At 33.1% G+C, this 21,716-nt stretch overlaps 1 protein-coding gene across 1 annotated transcript; it reads left to right on the top strand.

The window, feature by feature from the left end:
* The first annotated feature begins 2,611 nt into the window (after positions 1-2,611).
* LOC123715653 (gelsolin-like) lies at positions 2,612-19,136 on the top strand. The gene is made up of 11 exons (XM_045670864.1): positions 2,612-2,669; positions 7,171-7,240; positions 8,791-8,865; positions 11,542-11,731; positions 12,769-12,884; positions 14,280-14,457; positions 15,140-15,240; positions 16,021-16,137; positions 16,616-16,681; positions 17,981-18,043; positions 18,775-19,136. The coding sequence occupies exons 2-11, from the start codon at positions 7,172-7,174 to the stop codon at positions 18,844-18,846; spliced, it is 1,047 nt and encodes a 348-aa protein (XP_045526820.1). The 5' UTR covers positions 2,612-2,669; position 7,171; the 3' UTR covers positions 18,847-19,136.
* Positions 19,137-21,716: the final 2,580 nt, after the last annotated feature.

The following is a 21,716-nucleotide window of genomic DNA, read 5'->3' as shown; positions in this document are numbered from 1 at the left end:
GAAGAATCAGAAAATAATGTATAAAGAACTATTTTTTAAATCCTATGCTCCAAAAACGCGCCTACTAATTAATATGTATTAATTAATTAATTAATTAATTAATGGATATACTCCCCATATGTGTTGGTGCTTGAACACCATGGTCTCACTTGGCAAAAGAGTGAAGGTCATTTTTGTCGCACGCACAGCGTCAACGAACGCCGAGGCCGCTCCAGCCATTTTGGAGGTGGAAGAACCAAACTTTTAAAATTTGTTTTAATAAATTTAACAATGTTTACTTAATATTATTACTATGTCGGTTAAGATTACTGTAAATACTCTCAATTTTGTGTTGTGTGTGTGTTGGAAATAAATCTTCTTGATAAATTAATGGATATAGCGTCATTACTGCATTCTGTCTATTTTAGAATAATCATGAATAATCAGGGGTTTTGTTTATTCTACTGATAAAGAATTAACTTAACTTTACCAATAAATACAGGCATGCCCTTATCAGACAAGTGAAGGTCTATAAAGTTTTATCAGTGTTATCTGTGAGATCATATAACTCATATCTGTGAGATAACAAGTGTTAAAAGTTTATTCCACTTAACTATACGATACAATACTATAAGATTGTAGGTTATAGAGGTATCTTTATAGCTGTCAGCGTATTGGGTGTGTGCGCGTTATCCCTTATCTTAAATTCATGCGTATAAATAATTGTGTATTAATGATGTTTTCTTTTATGTTTTAACAGTTTTTTTATAAAACATTGGGCAAGTTATTGGGCTGGAGGCTCACCTGATGTGCGCCTTGGATACTCACACTGTCAGAATGAGATGTACAGCATGCTAGTGCATCTTGTGCATCTCATCAGTCTTAAGAAAAACATAACAATATGCCTTAGACCCAAATTTATTACCTATTTTCCTTTATTCATTTTATATACAATTACTTTGTAACGGTTTGTTAACAGTTGTAACATAAGTAATTCAGAAATTAATTTATTAAAATAACCAGAAACTTATTAATAACTAAACTAGTTAATAAAAGAGACACAAGTATTTTTTACTTAAAAGGGTCAAAACTAACAATATTCTACTTATAAAGAATACACTTTAAGGCATTAAAAATGCATGTCAGAGTGAACTAGTGGACTAAAATTGGAACGTGTATCTTGCTCGTATATACATAATATTGAGTTTCTCATGTAAATAAAATATAATTTTTTAATGAGAAATAACGCCGAGTGTGATTATTTGGCGCACGCAGCCCCAGTCTCTCCAACATTTCCGCCTCTAAGGACCTTAAAACATATAACGTGATAGGAAGGTCCCTCTTTAACCCTAACTTGTTGTATCCTACCATACCCAGGACAAACAAAGTTGTATACACATCTGGGTAAAATAGGTACAGTCCATACTACCTCATGTGCTCGTAAATTTATTTTGAAAACGCGCCACCGTTGATAATTTTTCTTTCTCCTATTACTAAATACATTCAATAATTAACAATTCTCCAAAACAGTCTACTATTCACTCCTCAACCATAGGCAATAAAGTGCTTGGAGACAAAGTATTCCTACATTGAACCACTACACTACAGGACGTAAAGTCCTTCCTTTGTGCGTAAAGTCCTGGCTAACTAAGCCAGCCTAGCTCTTTCCAGAAGCAGAAGGAGCTGGGCACAACGCAGACTTCATGGAGCGGACCTCACTGTTACGAGGATTTCACTTCGTTGGGAAGCTACACCCACGCATTCCAGGACTACGTAGGTGACTACTGATTCCTCTCGGAACTCTGAACCATACACTCAATGGTCATAGCTATATATTTATTCTAGGAACTTTGTTTCAATTATACAATTATGAAGTCTTACATCAAAAGCCTAACCTCAACGGTCTATAATCGTGTACGTACTTCCGACCGCGAAAGAAACAATTAAAAAAAAGAAATATATTAAACTTATTTACTCAACAACGTTGATGCATGACGGGAGTTGGGACATTGAATCTGGATGGCTGTTATGATAAGGATGGTTTTTGGGGGAAGAGACATTAGGACTGGAGTAATTACTAGGCACATATAGATGCCTATATATTATACACATGTTAATTATAAGAAGAACAGATGTAATTTTTTATTATTATTATTACAATGTAGGTTAAGAATATTGTAAATGCTGTATATTTGTGTCTTGGAAATAAAAATTTGTTACAAGAACAATTTCACCAAATTTTACCTCTTTATAGAATATACAATATTAAAAACAGTAAAATTAATTGTACCAAAGGTGACGCGGGCTCCGACTAACCCATAAATATGATGAGGTTATTTCTGGAGTAGTTGTCACCCGGTCCCGAAGGGAGACGCCATTCCCACCAGACCTAAGCTTGAGCAAGTACTTTAACTTTTTAGAAAAAAGGAGATTTGACACCTGTCAAGGTCAAGCTTATCGGCCGCAGATTTGCACGATCGGCAACTTTGTCATAATGTTATTACTTAAAGTAGATCTAAATTCCTATACGACAACAAACAAAAGATTTACCTAGACATTTTAAACGAAGCCTATATTAACAAGTTAACGGTTACTTACGCGCGATGATTCATTTTGACAATGACATTGAGCCCGGCGCAGACTCCGCGGTTAATAGTTTGCGACAGTGTTTTGCTGGTGTTAGACGTCATGTAAGTTATCGTGCAAAATGTTTGAATTAGAATAATACACAACGAACCTATAAACATAATTCGTTCGTTTGATTGAGTTTTTTATGGCTTTTTTATCATTGATTTAAATGTCGTTAAAATTTCTTTGTAATAAATCAATAATCTAGCTTGCTTTTATTCTAACGGGTAAAGTTAATAGTATCTTGTTATACCCGTATTATAAGACAATTTCCCGCTATAGTATAATTGTTTTTAACATTTAAGTCCAAACAATAAATCATATATTTGTGAAAAACTAAGCATTCTTTCATAATAAATACAAATCTAAACAAGAGAACATATACGTGTGTGTGTGTGGATTTTGAAAGCTTTCGGACAAGCAATATTAGTTAGATATATATTATTTTATTTTAAAAATTCTCTGTATATGTAATATAATCGTATGCAAAACTCTAAATGTTTTCGTGAAAGTAACATTCGATGAGCTAGTTGCTTTCTCGTGTGCACTGGACCGTAGTTAATATATTTTGAAAAAGATATTACAGCATTATACATAAGCTTTTACGTTACTTATTTATTATAAATAAGTAACATTTTGTTCCATTTGTTAAAAAAAACATTTTGAGTCGACGTGTAATTTTTTTAAATTCACTTTTATTGATAATATCATTTAGGTGGTGTGTTTTTTTAATATTTAAATCATAATGAACGCGTCATTATGTGGTCTATTGATTTTGCTTTTTATAGACATTTTACTTTATTGTTAATATACATAAGTACTATTTATAGTTATGTAATAACTAGAACTATATCGTAATTGAATTGGATCAATAGATTGACCTAAAAAGGGCGCGCTGAGGGTGCGTCTATAATCTATGTATAGTATAGAAACACGCTTTATAGTCTGTGCCCTATAAGAAGTGTCTGTGTATGACGCATTAACAGACAAATATATTTTATGAAAATGTTAGAATGAATGCTCAATTTCATAATTGTAGAATTAAACAAAACATATAATGATTTGACAAGTATAGTTAATGGAAATATGGATTTTTTGCAAACAAACACCGATCATACCCAACACAAACCTAATAAGCAACACAAAAACGCACTTTCTTAGCCCAACGCTTTTTCTCCTTCAGAAGCGATCATCTTTAACCACTTACATACAAAATTTTCACGAACGATTCCAAACTCTATAAATACCTACACAACATCATCGCAACCTGTCCTATTTTGAAACGGAAAATTCTTGTCTCAACATTAGTTTACTTATAAAATTGTAAGTCTTATGAAGAATTTATTACGTACCTAAAATCATTTGTCAAGTTGACTCGCTACACAGGAAATCCTAGTGTGGGCTAATACACTTTCTCTTTTAACTATATATCCTTTTTTATGATGACGAATAAATAAAGTAAATTTAGTAAGTAAGTAAGTAAATTATTACGATGCGCGCGCATACCGTCACAAAAAAACCGCACCTGTAGTCAACATTATAAAATAAAAAATGTCCATTTCTTTATTTTTGTAGTAATATTCTTGTGATATTTAAATAAACTTTATTTAACTAGATAATGCGTTATAATAAAACTTTCAATACCATACCATTTTTTATTGTTACTGTCGTTTTTTCTACAAACGTAGAATAAAATCTTTGAAAAGATTTTGATTTTGTTACGCCAAAGAAGTATAACTTCAAACGCGTGTACATAAGTACACAAACAGTATTTTTCTTTCTTTCTAATAAGTAATGGTCGTTTATCTGATATATACACGTAGAGTCAATGTATAGTATTCCGTGTGTCATAAACGGATCTGATGTTAAGTGATGGTGCGAAGGCTCGCAGGTGTATTGCTGGCCTTTTAGGAATGGCTACTCTCTTACTATTAGATTAGATCAGAAACAAATCGCTAACTGTGAAACGTCAAAAATATAATGTATTTTGACCGCACAAGAAGTAAGTTCTATTTCGTTTGGTTGATGCATGAAGTAAAAGGGAGAGTAATTTAAAAGTAAATAACAACATTTACTCCGATAATATATATAAAGATTTCATTTAAACAAAAGTTTAATATTAACGCGATGTTTATGTCCATTCCAATTTTTTTTGAGTCAGCTAGTTACCGAATTAAAAGTATTCCATAAATATATAAATGTGTACTTGTATTATCATTGAGTCATTATCGGTGCGAACATCATTGACATGTGTTTAGTGTTAGACACTTGAATATAATGACTACATTATGTTACTACTAATGCTGTGTAATGCTACAATACTGCCCTGATGGAATTTTATACACACAACGTTTATACTGGGAAGTCTGGTTGAGATCCCCAGTGGTGGATACCAGCAGGCTGAGTCGGCTGGAGCCTAGGGCCCCAGAATTTTAGCATGACGCACTGCACTGAAAAAAAATGCTGTCGCAATAAAAGTTAGGATTATTTAATTTGGTGCTTAGTACTCTTTGCGCACGCAATTTTCTTAATTTTCTCTTTCATAAAAACCTTCTCCTGACCATAACAAACGCAACAAAAAAAGAATTTGCGAAATCGGTCCAGCCGTTCTCGCGTGATGCCGTGACCAAGGGAAATTGGGATTAATTTTATATATATATAGATCACAATTTTCTATATTTGCATTTGAATTGTATAAAATATATTATTATAGGGTGAAATGAATACTTAATCTTCGTTTCAGTTTACCTATCACATAAAATAATCTATACGAAGATGTGGTATTTCTACATATAGGATTTCTTTTTTGCTGAAGTCGGTTAATAAAATCGCGACCTCTATTGCGTACTGCCATGAATAATGCGTGAAGGACGCTGTCATGTTGTAGTTCAATTGTTTAACTAGACTATTCATTAATGTATTTATTTCCACTTCGTTATATTTATAGAAAAAAAGGGGTTCAACGGGCGGCCATATCGCTAAAAATCAAAACAAATCTTATAATAAATTATAGAATCACCAACCTTAATCTAAAATAATACTAAAAAACTAAATACTAAAAAGCTAATCTCACGGATTCATGAATTGCAATGCAATACAAAACAATAAACATAATGTAATAATAATCCATAAACGTATTATTAGTTTTTACGATTAACGTTATCGGAACTCCAATTTACATATTAACGAGAACCTCTCCAGACCTATACCAAACCCTTCTTGGCCTTCAGTATACTTCAAATGCATTCAGTATTTCTTACTTAGTAAATTTCTGGATTATAGAATAAAAAACGAAGTAATCTCATTTACTTAAGAATTCTGGAGTTTCGGAATTTTTTAAATCATATTTTAATAATAAGACCAGCCAAAGTTCGACATCGCTACTAAAGATTATTCATAACCTTGTTTACATAAACAATCATTTATTTGTTTACACAGTAACATAATTAACATTTTTATCGCTCTATCTATTGTTTGCATGTGAAAATATTGAGTCAGTATTAGAGATAGTTAGTGTTTTTGTTCATAATACTTTACCTTGATGAGTAAAATGAATTAGTTTAGTAACCTAAATTTACAAAGTAGTACAGATACCGGCAAACTTCTTGAGCATTAAACAAGGGAGTGGGGGAAAGTTTGTGTATCGTACACAGCGCAGAGGGCCTACCATGAACTTTCTTAAAACAATCTATTTGCGATGCAGTTGAGTTTAGGTACCTTAACGGCCAAAATTAATATTTAATCTCGATCCAATTTTAGATCCATCTATCTTAGATCGACAATTCAATCCATTTCTATAGAATAGCCAATATTCAATCCATAGATGGAGTTACCAATGTAATTTTTCAACCAATCCTTCAGAGGACCGATCAGAGATTGAAGATTGCCCTCTATATGAAAATTAATGTTTACCAATAATCTATCTGTCCATTTTGACAGTTGCTTAGATTGGCCAAATCAATCTCGGATAGGTATCGGTGAAATTTGTACGGTTATGGCTTATGGATCGGGATTTCGATCATCCAACTTTATATTCATTTGTAAAATGTGTTAATTTTTGTCGTCCTCCAGTTCTATTGATAGTGATTTGGAAGTGTTAATGCAATTATCCGATTGAGATAGTCAAATTTTGTTTGAGGTTTCTATGTAAGTTTTGAAACTTAACTGTCAAACTTGCTTCGACAGATGTTTCTATAAAAATAAATAAAATATAAAATTATTTTCAATAATTCATCGATCACAATAAGATATTATGTCTTTATATATATTTATTTAATTTAAAACTATTCTTTCGATATATTTAAAACGTAAAGTTTCTGGTGCTTTGATAGTTGGCACTTATTATTTTGAAACGTTTCCGTCAAATTTTGATAGGCGCTTTCAATCTTGGTGTTAACAAAATTTTTAAATATAGTTTTAACTAATTGTTTAACTTATCACCACCCCAGCGATACCTAATAAGTTTTCTGTACTTTTATTTTACTTAAAATGTATAAATAAATAAAAATATACACGTTTATTATGCTGTGGTACTTTTTAGATGATCATGTAACTTTGTTTCAGAATGCCAGCACTGCATCACGCGTTCGAAAATGCCGGTAAATCCGCGGGCTTGGAGATTTGGAGAGTGGAGGTATGTTAGCCTCATTTGTTTTACCAAAAAGAGTAAAATAACTATATTCCATCATAGTCTGTTCTATTTTATTATTAGTATCTTGTAATACAACAAAGATTAGTACCGTATCTGTTACCATGGTAACGATATTTTTAGTACGTTTTGTGGAACCAGCTACCCACTGAAGTATTTCCGAACCAATTCGACCCTAACATCAAGATAAGAGCATACCATTTCTTAAAAGGCCAGCAATGCACTTGCCAGTCTTCTGGCAGTGGAGTGTCAGTATCACTTATCATCAGATGAGCCTCCTCCCCGTTTTCCTTCTGTTCTATAAAAATCTTATTAAAAGTAGTGAATGTTTCATCAAAGCACGTAAATGTTTGAATTAAAATACTGTCACGATGTCTTCCTTCACAGTTGTAATAAATGCACAAGAGTCACAGAACTGGAAAACGCAAAACATCAGTGGTAGTACTAGTAGTAGTAGCTGTTTAATTATGATCAATAGAAAATTAAAACAAATTTTAACATTTGTCCCAGTGTACCTTTAATGACAGAATTTCCTTGAGTTCCTTCCTTCCTATTTGTTGAGCGAGCACCAGCTCTGGGGTTACTAGTAGATTCTATATTTTTTAAACTTTTTCCTCATAAAGTTTCAAGACCTTTAAGAGTAAATTGGATTCCTTCGTTCCGAACTCAATAAACCTAATTATATCTTGGAAAGTTTACGTCAACACATTGGAATCGTAATTTTGTTAGCATCTTGTCTTACGGTTTTACGAGTTTATTTCGGGATGTGTTGGCGTGTAACAAGAAACCTAAAACTACACACGATATAAACGTGGTTTAGCTACATTTTTACAAGGATAATATTGAAGTTCTTTACAAAAAACCGACACGCTGAAGTTAGCTATAGTCTACATTTTATTTTGTGATATTTAAATGAACTTTATTTAACTAGATAATACGTTATAATAGAACTTTTAATGCATTACATACCTTTTTTCTATTGCTAGTGTCGTTTTTGTGACACTAAAGAAGTATAACCTCTAACGCGTGTACATAAGTACATACACGTTTGTTTTAAATATGATAGAGCACAAATCGTGATCCCTATGTAAAAATCCAATTTTTGACATACATATATTTTGTTTCGTTAGTTGACTCAGATGATTATATAGATGTTAGATGCCAATCCTTAAGTAAGCGGGCAACTTCAAAGCTGAGACGTCCACATATAGATAATTATGATATATAATACATATTCTCAATGTGAGTAGGATAATAAAACTCGTAAGGTGAAGGAAAGCATCACGAAGGAACAGATGTTTCTGTTCCTATGTGACTACCAATAGCGAGAACGATAAATTTGATTTGGTTCTCTTAATATCCGTAGGGTTGATGTTGCAGCTTTGGGATCGCATAACCTCATTATTGAGAGCGGGATCCCTGTTTATATTGCTTTATCGCTATTGAAATTACAGAGCAATGGCCCAGATACAGTAATCTGTTGGACTCACGATACGCTATTGTTTTTTTTGGAATTAATATTTTTTGTTTCTCAGGACTTCGAACCTGTCGCAGTTCCGAAGCATCAGTATGGAAACTTCTATGCGGGGGATTCCTACATTGTTTTAAAGGTATAATAAAAACATTATTTGTTTAAAATCGCAGATTAAACTGTTTTTTTGCGTAAGTAACTTTTAGAAAAATAACTATGTATAAATGTCGAGGCGATTTTAAACTTAGTTAATCAATATCGGCTTATAGTTTGAATGTTCGTTTATTTATTAATAATAATAACTTATACCGTTTGCGAGGACATGTTTTATATAACACTGAAAAGTACGAGCGTCTTCAACTTATCATACAAGGCAAAGTGGCTGGTAAAAGAATACGCACGTCTTGGTTAAAAAACCTAAGACAATGGTTTGGTCAACCAAGTCATTGTTTAGAAGCGCAACATACAAAATGAATCCATGATGATGGCCAACCTTTGCAAGGAGATGGCACTGTAAGAAGAATGGCTTATTTATTTCAGATGATATATATATGTTATTTTTGATAGAGTTAGTAATAATTTGTAAGTAAGAAAACTATGAGGAGGAGTGGGGCATGGACAGTATACCAACGTTTTAAGAGTGTTCTTCGTTTCCAACACATTCAGGATACCATTGGTGTTATGCCTACGATGCATCAGGGATGCCACCCTTTTCCAAATTATGGCTTTGAAACCGTCAGTTCGGGTCTCGGCAAACATACCTGACGAGCAGAACTTCGCGCAAGCCCAATAGCGTGAAGGTGTTATGCTGAATACGGAGCGTATTCAACGCCTTCTGGATATAACAGATCTATAGGCTGCACGAGTATAATGACTGATAATACGCCTTGAACAGAATAACTTTGACTTCTGGTAGACCATGTGCAAATCTCCGGGCCAGCATACGGACTATGCTCCATCTGGTTAACTAACAGGTGCTACGACCAAAGTTAGCCTTGGCCTTCGTATCTCCTACAGGATAAGCTGTAACTTATAACATAACTAAAAATCTTGCTTACAATAAGTTAAATGTGTTGATAGTACGATATACGAACATACGGTTGATACCAAGCTTTCGTCTGGAATTTGACCGACGGCTCCATACCCTCTTTGTGCAAGGCGATCACTGCAATCCTATTTTCTTTAACACCCCATTCCATATTGTAATTTGATAATGAACACGAAACAATATGTGTAACGGCGCAAAATCTAAAGATTTTTAAAATAAATTACGTGTTTCAAATTCAAAATAATTAAAAATTGGAAAAGAAGAAAAGCTTTTACGTAACAGTTTTTTTTTTAATATTATGGCAATAGTTTTAACTTTATTCTAATGTCACAGTATTTTTGGCCATACTAGTTAGGCCTAGGCTATTAATTCTTAATACATCTTCTTCAGACGCAAGTCAATTATTCGTTGAGTCAGAAGTTAATTGTTAAGTATCTTTAATTGTGATTACCTCAATTAATGGACAACGTTCGGAGTGACTCAGTACCGTCCCAGATTACTTAAACATACTATAGTTGGAAATTATAATAGGTTAAAAAACGATAAGTGTTAGTGAAAGTTATTGTTATAATAAATTACGTATAAGGAACTATAAAAAACGTCCGCGTTGCTGAGAGCCGTAATTTTTAAAAACACCAAGCAGTTGACGTGCGATAAAGGATAATCAGCAAAATAAAACAAAATTGACTAGATGTTTTCCATGATGCAAATGCAAAAAAAAAATTCGCGCACATTTGCGCTATTTTTTTAAAATTCTAAGTGGCGTTTGTGATCAGGTTAGGTTAGGTTAAATTTTTTTCTATATATATATATATATATATATATATATATATATAGGAAACTAGATTCAAGAGTATCATATACTATATTATTATAGAGGTTTGTAATTTGTTATAATAACAGATTAATTATTTATTCAGGGTCATTATTCATTAAGAGTCAGAAAGAAGATTGGCCTAATAAGATTATAAGGAAATGAATTAACAATTTATTCACATTATATATCTGCTGCTTTTTATATGAAATTCTTTATTACGTAACAAAGTAATGATGCAGAGTTGAAGATTGTTGATGGAATTAGGCTCGCCATCACCTGGTGGATCGCAGAAGCTAATCTACATAGATGAAAATAATCAATGGGGTAGCATAGAAAAATGTTGTTAGTAGCCACTGAAAAGGTAGGCTAAGTAAAAAAAACATATTAAGGCGTAACGAAGTTCGCGGAAGCAGCTAGTGAATAATAATAATTATTCATAAAAGGACTGCAACGCAATCGCGAGCCCTCTGGTTATAAGAGTGATGGTGACGTGTATCTCGTTCGTATATATTAAGTTTCTCATGTAAATAAAATACATTTTTGTAATGAGAATTAAAGTTCTTTAAACATTAATACTTATGTATACACAATAAATTCCATGAACATTTATACTTAAAATCTATGACGGAATTTATTGTGTTGTGCCTGTGTGCATTTACAGAATGTCATTGGTATTTAGACATGGACTTTAGATCTAAAGTCTTGAGATCTTTCTTGAAGGTTTTCGTTGTATTAGATAATAAAAATTAACATGAGTCAACAACATCAGATGAGCCACTTCCCGTTTTCTCTCTGTTCTTGAAAAAATAATTTAATCTTTTAATCTTGCTCTACTATTTATGAAACGAACAAGCTTTGAAAGCTTTAGCCAAGTTTTTGAATTACATACCAAAGAACATCTATTTATATATGGATTAACTTTATTCACACATATTTATATATATTAACAGACCACTGGTTCATCAAATCTATCTTGGGACGTTCACTTCTGGCTGGGATCCAAGACAAGCCAAGATGAAGCCGGTGCGGCAGCTATTTTAACAGTCAACCTGGATGATGAGCGGTTCCAAGGTTTGGCTATACAGCACCGGGAGACGCAAGGCCACGAATCCAGGCAGTTCTTGGGATATTTTGAACCAGGTATGGTGGCATGTACATACGTTTTTTAAAGTATAGTAGTTTTTGAAGAGAAGAGAAGTAATACTCTTCGAGTTTAAGAGAGGAGCCTTAACCTACATAAGATAAGTAAAGAAAATTAACTGAATTTTCCATTACGTGGGTAATACTGAAAATGTTTAGAACGGGCCAGTAGAAACATTGCTAATGAAAACTTTTTTGAATTTCAATGTTAGAACTTTTTGGTAACCTAATATAGTATATTGCATTCATTTGTCATTTGTTTTTTGTCAATTGGCGGCAAATCTAAAACTCTTGTAACACGAGAAAATTTTCGGTCAATGAGTAATTACGACTTTCGTTATCGGATTACTCAACGAACTCTTTCTTAATGAAGGCCATTTCGTGCCGCTACTTACAATTCATTTAAAGAGTTTAAGCGTGGACGTAGCAATTGCAATGATGATCCGCGTGAGGGACGTCCTTTAACAGCGACTACTGAAGATAACATCAGTGGTGTGCGACGCATGATAGAGGAAGATAAGAGAGTGACCTATCAGCAGATACGGGCAACTTTAACCGACGACCTGAAACACATTCGCTATGGACTGGTGAATATTTGACTAGGGCAGGTGTCAAAATAATGAGTCATCCGCCATACAGTCCTGACCTGGCGACCTGTGACTTTCAGGTTGACAATAGTTCCATCGAATGCGACGATGTGTAGGAAAGAACGGAGATTACTTCGAAAAACAATAAAAGTATTGGTAACTTTCTACATGAAGCCGTTTTTCATTTTCTCAACATTTTCAGTGTTACCTAGGAAAAGCTGGGAAATATTTGATCTCTTTATAGGAATAAAATTGTCAGATTGAAATAAAAATTTTATTACTTTGTTTCAGTATTTATGGCTAGACTAGGTTTATAGTTCCAGTGTCACTTATTAGCGTAAAGTACCAGATATAATTAAAATCATAGGAACCACAAAACTCGTATTTATAATATATATTTTAAATGTTTAAATAGATACAAATACACTATATTGACAATACCAATTCCAGCAATTCGGTACTTGGAAGGCGGTCATGCGTCAGGCTTCAACCATGTCAGCGTAAACGCAGGCGCAGAGAAGCGATTGTTTCAGATCAAGGGAAAGAGGAATGTAAGAGTGAAACAGGTGAGACAAAACAGTCATTTATTTCTAGAATGCTAAGACAATAAAATCTTAGTCCAAAGATATATTAGAAATGTCACAATTTAAATAACATCTCAAAAAGCCCAAAATTTAATTCCATTGTCTACCCATAGAAGGGCTGAAAAGTTCGTAGGCTAACATAGAAAAAAGATTCGTTTGATAGAGTTGGATTTAACTCTTCGAGCGATACAACGATTATAGCGGTCATACAATTTTTGGACACCATTGTTATAGTACGATTTGTCCTTTAGCTTCAAAGTAAACTTCAGTTTCCGAAATGACCTCTTCATCAGCGCAAAATTTCAGTCCAGCGAGCATTCTCTTGAAATCTGAGAACAGGAAAAAATAAACTTGAAGAATACGGTGGATTCGGAAGCAATTCAAAGCCCAAGTTATGCTAGCGATGTTAGCCTGAGCAGTGTTGGCCTAGTGGCTTCAGCGTGCGACTCTCATCCCTGAGGTCGTAGGAATAATCTCCGGTTGTGCAGCAGTGGACTTTCTTTCTATGTGCGCATTTAACATTCGCTCCAACGGTGAAGGAAAACATCGTGAGGAAACCGGCTTGCCGTAAACCCAAACAAGCGACGGCATGTGTCAGGCACAGGAGGCTGATCACCTACTTTTCTATTATATTGACAAATGATCATGAAACAAATACAGAAATCTAGGTCTGGCCTAAAAAGGTTGTAGCGCCACTGATTGATTTTTTAGCCTTGTTTAGATGGTTCAATATTTTATTTCATTCCTTGTCTAGAAAATATCGAATACGTTAGATATGTCGACTTTCTTTTTTTTTATTATACCTGTGTCTATACTAAGACATCATGGAACTTTCCGATCTAGCCTAACGTAAGACTAATAAGTAATTTAAGTCTAACCTTATTTACTAAAAACGATTTTTAACATAAGTAAGTATCCAATAACACTACTTACTTCTCTATTAAAGAGATGACACTCTGTTCTTCTATTTTTTAAATGAGATAAAGAACTTTATACTAACGTCACTAATTCACTAGTTCAAATGGTTTTGTTTTTTTCAGTCTTCAGATATGCAGAATGATAACAAATGTATTTTATGTCAATACATAATTCAAACCTTTTCCGGTCCGGACAGTAGTTTAGGAAATTTAACAATTAAAATTTTATTGCCAAAACCTGGTAACAGAAACACGTATCCCAAACCACTGATGTTGTAAGAACTGTATTTTAGGAATGTGGTATCCCAGTTACATGTATTGTGTAGCAATATTGAGAATAATTACAATAATTTAAATAAATAAATAAGATATCTATCAGATATTAATGATGCTTTGAGGACATGCGAGCGTAATCATATATTCACGTAGTTAAGTAAGTAAGCCGTTTTTAAATTTTCAGGTGGAAGCATCAATTACATCAATGAACAAAGGCGACTGTTTTATCCTGGATGTGGATCACGATATACTACTGTACGTTGGAGACCAGGCCAAGAGTGTGGAGAGGCTGAAGGCCATTTCCGTAGCCAACCAGATCAGGGACCAGGATCATAGTGGACGGGGAAACATTGAGATTATTGGTAAGATATAGACTGGAATTAAGTTGATCATTTTTGACACCTCATAAGAATTCAATCATGTTACTATGTTACGACAGGCGTAATATTTTTTTTTAAAGTTATGCTGCCCAATTGTGTGTTTTCAGTTCCGATTACATATACATATATTGGTATAATGACAGCAATAAACCGTATCACCTCGACGTACGTCGTTACACAACTGAGCGTTCTTTATGGCAGTTTTTGGCCACCACTATGTGGAACCAGCTACCTACTGAAGTATCGAACCAATTCGACTTAGGGTCCTTAAGATAAGAGTGTACTAATTCTTAAAAGGCGAGCATTCTGGCTGTGTGAGTGTCCATGGGCAGCGGTATCATGTAGCATCGGGAGAGCCCGTTATTTTTAAACAATTTACCCAAAGAGTTGATAATAAAGATAACAATGATTACTTGTGAAGGGATATTTCACAATAAACGATTCTTCATTGTGATTAACAAAACATATTATTATTTTGATGGACCGTAAAAATACGATAAAATTAAAAAAAAAATATCAATAAATTTCTGCATTAATTAAACACAAATTTGATCGATTTGCGAAATGTCAAAAAAAAAAGAAATGAGATTTATGTTTTACCTAGGAACATATATATTCAGAAAGGGTTGGTTGGTTTGATATAAAAAAAAATATCTAAATACAGATCCATACTCAAGCGAAGGTGATGTGAACCAATTCTTCTCAGCACTCGGTTCTGGTGATCAAGATTCTGTACCTGATGCTGAAGATGGTGGTGATGATGAGGTACGTTATGTCTGTTTAAATTATTTTTTTAATGAGCTATAATATAATTAAAGAAATCTTATTTTTTTAATGCAATACAAATCGAAGTTGTAACTAGTCGTATATATTTAGTTTTTTATATAAAGACTTATGTTTGACAGACAGTTATTATTTTTTTGTTAGTGATAACAAAAAAATCTAAACATTAATTAAAAAAATAAAGACTTAGAATCATAGTGAAACTATTTTGTTTTAATATTGTTAAAATTGTTATAGTTAGGTAATTTCAGTCTAACTTCCAATTTGCCTTCCAAGCGTGCTAAACGGAAGTGTATGTTTGTCATATGGAGGTGATTTTCAACTTAGGTATATTCTAATTGCAGTGCTAATCTAATGGTATCAGTGTGCAACTCTCAACCCTCAGGTTGTAGGTTCGAACCCCGGCGGTGCAAGCATGTGCCAATTTTTTTTCAATTAACCTTCTCTCGAACGGTGAAGGCAAACATCGTGAGGCGGCATAGACCCAAAAAACCGTGTGTTGGTAAATTACTATTAGAAAAGATAATATGATGTGATACAAAAATCTGAGGCCAAAACTAGGCCAGACTCAAAAGCTTGTATTTATTGTTTTGTTTTAATATTCCAATTGCGCAATCAGTCTGTAACATTTAATTCAAATCGGCTAAGTACTTTTTGAGATTTATCTTTCCATTTCTGGAATGGACGTATAATATAGGAACTCTAATTAATGTAAACAGGATTTTAATATTGTTCTATGTTATATTTAAAAAATTTTCGCAGGACTTCGAACGCGGTGTAACTAAGGAAGTTATCTTGAATGAAATATCTGACAGTACCGGCTCCATACAGATAAAGAAATTGTCTCCTCCCTACACGCAAGATTTACTTAGTACGAAGGTACATCAATCAAACATTACAAGATTTATAGCTTTTTAATCAGATTTTGCCCATTTTTGTCGGAAAATAATAAAGGTATATGGGCTAAACAATACATAAATAACGGCTTGTAACGATACCTACATCTACAATTTACAATCAAGAATAACTCGAGCTGTCAAGGCCCTTAAGGCCAACGTGATTCCAATTCAAAAATATACCCACTGGAGCCTTAGGACCGGCCAGTCAGCGGTTAGACTGTTCGAGGATCCTCTCTTTAGGTTTCAGAAACAGTACACCATATATCCTAGGTATGTGGGGGACATATAAAATAAATTTTGATTTATTTATTATGAAATACTTGGACCATGGATGAATATTGAGTATTTTGGCACGATTTTTATAACCTCTTCAACAATCGTTATATTTCAGACAATTAACTTAAAACTCTTGTTGAAAACTTAGCCTTCATTTAAGTTAACATTGAATTTTTTTTCAGGAGTGTTACATTTTGGATACTGGCAGTAGTATTTACGTCTGGAGAGGAAAGGAATCTAACGGACAGGTAATTTGATCTTTTGTTTATTATGTGTTCCAGTCCAGCTGAAACGGTCCCATCGGGAAAGATTACCTTAAACTGAAAAACAGTTTGTTGCACGTTTTTAATTGAAATAAATTTAGTATTTTAGAAAGCGTTCATGTAGTTAGTTATGTAGTAGGAGGGGGGGGGGAGTTCATTTACTATTCGAGGGGATTACATTTAGTGCATCACATAATGCTAACTTTTAGGTATAAAGAGTCACTGTGTGGTCACGAAATTTACTCTATTGGGTACATGGTGGGGTCAAATATTTATTTACATGACACAAAAAATTAACATGACACTACACGACCTCCGATGGAGTGAAGGCCTTCACATTCTTCCAATCTTTTCCCTTTGAGTCCATTTTCCCATGTTTCTGCTGGGCGTCCTATTACTTTTCTTCCCACTGGACTATTACAAATAACGGTCATCACAAACGTGGATAGGAATTTAATGGAATGAAAAAATCGAAAACGTTAAAGTGAAAATGGGACGGAATTAAGTGTTTCTTACTTTTTGTATTACGCTTCTTAATTTTACTTTAATTTTTAACCAAATAATAGAACGCTCTTAGGCCCTTTGGCATACTCCAATCTTCTTTATCAGCGCCTTATTAAAAATCCATGTTTGATATCCATGGAAGTATGCATGTGTCCATAACTTTTTTTTATACTCTAGTTATTACTACGTAATCTAGATAAATAGCATCGAATATCTACCGCAATAAAAGTAATATAAAAAGTAATGTTTGTATGGAAAACTTAAAAGGCGCAGGCATATCGTTCTGCATATCAATGACCTGTTGAATATTGACAACATCCATTGCTATGCGGACTACACCACCATCGGCAAATTATTTTCCGGCCACCCGAACATGTCTCGATCTGAAGTTGATGAGAACCGTAACAAACTTGTTTTCGAAATTGAATTGATACTGGAAAAATTTTTCTGTGTGGGGTACCGTACCAACCTTGTTAAGTTTAATCCCACAAAGACTCAGGTTTGTTCGTTTTTTGCCAAGAAAGATCCTTTTGTCGTGTCTCCTCAATTTGAAGGCGCTCTCCTTCGTACGTCACACATCCTTAGTATGCTTGGGGTTGGCATTTTGAAATATGTCCAATTCTGCAGTCACCTGGAAGAAAAAGCCGACTGGCTTCCAAAAAGCTGGTTTTTTTTTGGGTAGCTGTCTCTTTTTATCCCATTGGAATGAAAAGAGACAGATGAGTGCAGATGAAACGGTAATTGGACGGACTTATTTTTAATAATATTGTTGTATTGCAGGAGAAATCTGAAGCTATGAAGAAAGCCGAACAGTATTTGCAGGTTAACAATTATCCATCATGGGTGAGTTTTTGTTTACTTTACGAAAATTGAGATCAAAACTCTTTAAATATAGCCATTTAATACATTAAAAAAGACTTCTTAATCTATTAAAAGAAGCTTTTATAAGATGAGGCGTTTTTCTTTTAATTCTTGAAAGGCGACACATGGGCGATAAAAAATATAAACGAATACTTTAAAATAGTTTTATGAAACCGTAAATAAAAAATTACTATTAATATGATGCTGCCCGGATGCGGCTTTTATGATTTGATAAGAAATAACAATTTCGTATTATACTATACAAAATGTTCATTTTTGGTATGTGGATAAATAATGAATATTTTTCATTACTAGCTTACATAGTCTGCGCTTACTTAATCTGTTGTAGCATGATCTGTCATTCATTCATTACTTTTATAAGTCTGTACACTACTACAAACTACTTATCACATATTTATGTTTATTAAAAAGTCAAATGCCTTTATTTCGGATTTATGACACATTTTGCCACTGTAATGTTGATGTTGGCTATACTCTCGGGGCGTAACTCCCATGATTTAGTTATTGCTATGAAACGAATGACCGTAATGTTGAAGAGAGTGCCTGCGTCTAGCAATACTCTCGGGGCGCAACTCCGACGATATAGGAAATCGTCACGTTTATAAAACTAAGAAAGCCTGAGTGAGCAAAATGTATAGCCTAGGCTCGTACAAATAGTATATTATTAATGTTAAATCTTTTTGTAATTTCAGGTACACATTTCCAAGGTGGTTGAGGGAATTGAGCCTACGGCATTTAAGCAATACTTTGAAGACTGGAATTAACTTTAAAATACACATAATATTTTAATATTATGTGTATTTTGTATTCTTTAGAATAACACTAAAATTGCATTCAAATACAATCACAGTTAAATGTATGTATTTAACTTATATGCATTGTCTGCGAATACAATCACGTTTTATAAATAATTTTACAATTAAATTATTATCTGAATTTTTCAGCATAAACAAATAGCTACTATTTAATGTATCGTTAAAAGTATTATTAAGTTAAAGTGTCCTTTTTAAACTGTGTCTTAATAATACAAACATATTTTGTTACGCACAATAAAATTTTGAAAACTTGAGTTATTATTATTTGTATGTTTTTATTTACCTGTCTTACTAAGGCTGGCCTGGCTTGGTAAGCTTTTTAAGGAAATAGTGAAAAGGTTAGTCGACATAACAGCTGTCAGCTACCTCGGGCAAAGAATTAGTCGAACCCTTGCCTAAAGGCCATCTTTTAATATATTTTAGTTATTATATTTTGAGGTTAGTTATTGTTTTTTACCTTATAGATGGTACATCTTACTTGAGGGCGTTTTCATAATAACTAATAATTAAGCCTTATATATTCTTTAAAACATTTACAAAATATAACTTAAAATAAATATATTTTTTTATCAAGAGCCTCTTAAAGAGTATAGGTCCCCTCCAATTAGATTGGTCCTCAATCTTTCTGAATCTTGAGCATTTTTCTCCCAATCTTCGCCACTAACTTTTGATAATAATACTTTATAAATAATTTAAAAGGTTGATTAAAACCTGCACAGTGTAAAGCTGTCCCCATTTATAATTTATAATGTCTTTGTATGTAGGAATATTGCAACTCCAAGCACTTTATTGGTTATGGTTGAGGTGTGAATGGCAGGTCTTGGAGAATGGTGATGTCTATAGAGGCATTTAATTATTTAATGTATTTAGTAATACTTTTAGCTACTACTTCTGTTGCGCTTATAATAATAATAAATCATTTATCTGGCAAGATGCGCACAATGAGCCATATATATATATATACATGCAAATGTCATATACATTTTCACAATTTCTTATAATAGTAACATAAAATAATGTCAAAGTTAAATTATTTGCAATTGGTGTCAAACAGGACACACAGGTTACTTACAATCTGTATGACTTTCGTTTGGGTATTCCACAAACGAGTGAGTTCTATTTTAAGTGGATGATATTTGCTAAGTTGTTCTGTGCTAGCTTTCTTTAGCTATGTGGTCTGTTGCTACTGCTACTGTAATATCTATTGAACAGGTTTTGTTATAAATAAATAATTGATTATATCCAGAGTCATGTAACCTATATATATATATTAGTTAATACGTAGCGGCCTAAACAAAATCATCGCACACATGAAGCCAAAATGAATCTAATTAACATGTATTTTAACAATTTGATTGAAATTGTGTTTACGCTAAAATAAAACATACTTCTTTATAAAACAGTGAAATAATAAGGATTTTTGTGTTTATTCATAACAGTGATAAAGTTCAATCTGTTTTCCTTACAATAAGAGCAATCTCGAGACGTACGCAAGGCTGCCTAGTTCCGATTATGGCTATCTTTGTTTGTTTGACATTTGACCAAAACAGGGACGTACTAGTAATATCTATAGAACTCATGAGAACTTATTTACTAAAGTACATGACATCTTAAGCGGCATTTTCATTAGTATAAGTTACAATCTAACTATTCTAAAATACATGATAATTACAGTGAACATATACTTTACTAAAAGTTATTTAAAAAAACAATTTTAGTCTTTCCTAGAATGCTTTTGATTAACAAGGCTTTTTGTGCGGTGCCATCTGACAGCTGTTCTCATTTTGTAATTTTAGACTAAAGGGTGTAATTGTAAAGCTCTTAATGAATTAAATTCAATAATGTTATGAAGTTTTGATGTAACCTATTAAACAAGTGTCAATATATTTTTTAGTCAACACTATGATGTATGTGTGTTGAATCTAATACGCTGTTGACATACATAATAAAAAATGAGCTTAATTTTATGTTATTGACAGCTTCGCGTGATGGCGCTGCATATACAGTTTCGCGCAAACCTGTGTCTTGGAAATTTTCACTTAAAAAGTTCTAAAACTAGTCAGCAACAACTGCTCTTAATAACGTCTAGGATTTACTCACTGGAACTTTTTATGGTAATACATTTTTTTAACAAATATACACGAGACGGTTTTAATGTACTTAAACTCAGTGGCGGATTAATATACTTTCAAGGTAGGCTTTGCCGCTACAATTGTCATGTCCAAAATTAAATAATAATCTTTGTCATAAGAGTAATGATGAAGACTAAAATTGAGTTCATTATTTACTTTTTAGGAATTTTTTAAAAGCCAGTATATAATATATTATATTATATATATACTGGCTTTTTTAATATTATATGCCAGTAACACTTAAAACCAAAGCCATATCAAACTCTCTCTTGCCATTTCTAACATATGCTTGCCAGATTTGGGAATATGCAGAGAAGATAAAAAGAAAAATCAAAACTTGTCAAACAACACACTGATACTCAAAAATAAGAAGCATTACTAAAGCTACTACTAAACTATGCCCTAAAGCTTAAGTGGAGATGGGCAGGGTATGTAGCAAGACTCTCTGACGATCGATGGACCATAAGAGTGACCCAGTGGGGTGGCCATATTGGGAAACGAAACAGAGGAAGACCGCTCACGAGATGGGCGGACGACATAAAAATAATAATAATAATTAGTATAATTTACTTTTCTTAAAAAAATATAATATGTAACAAATAGTATTGAGTTTACTTTGTTCTTTGCAAGAAATAAATAGGCGTTTTAATTTTTAATTATTACTATGTAACCTACCTACAAGAATAT

The sequence above is a fragment of the Pieris brassicae genome, chromosome 10 (assembly GCF_905147105.1).
Source record: "Pieris brassicae chromosome 10, ilPieBrab1.1, whole genome shotgun sequence".
Classification (NCBI taxonomy): Eukaryota; Metazoa; Arthropoda; class Insecta; order Lepidoptera; family Pieridae; genus Pieris; species Pieris brassicae.
The sequence above is the reverse complement of the archived record's forward strand: the minus strand, read 5'-3'. Positions and strand labels throughout refer to the sequence as shown.

Bases quoted from the DNA above. Each gene is read 5' to 3' on its own strand.
- LOC123715653 (XM_045670864.1), top strand. From the start codon at position 7,172: ATGCCAGCACTGCATCACGCGTTCGAAAATGCCGGTAAATCCGCGGGC. The intron at 7,241-8,790 runs GTATGTTAGCCT...TTTGTTTCTCAG, and splicing joins TGGAGATTTGGAGAGTGGAG to GACTTCGAACCTGTCGCAGT. The intron at 12,885-14,279 runs GTGAGACAAAAC...TTAAATTTTCAG, and splicing joins GGAATGTAAGAGTGAAACAG to GTGGAAGCATCAATTACATC.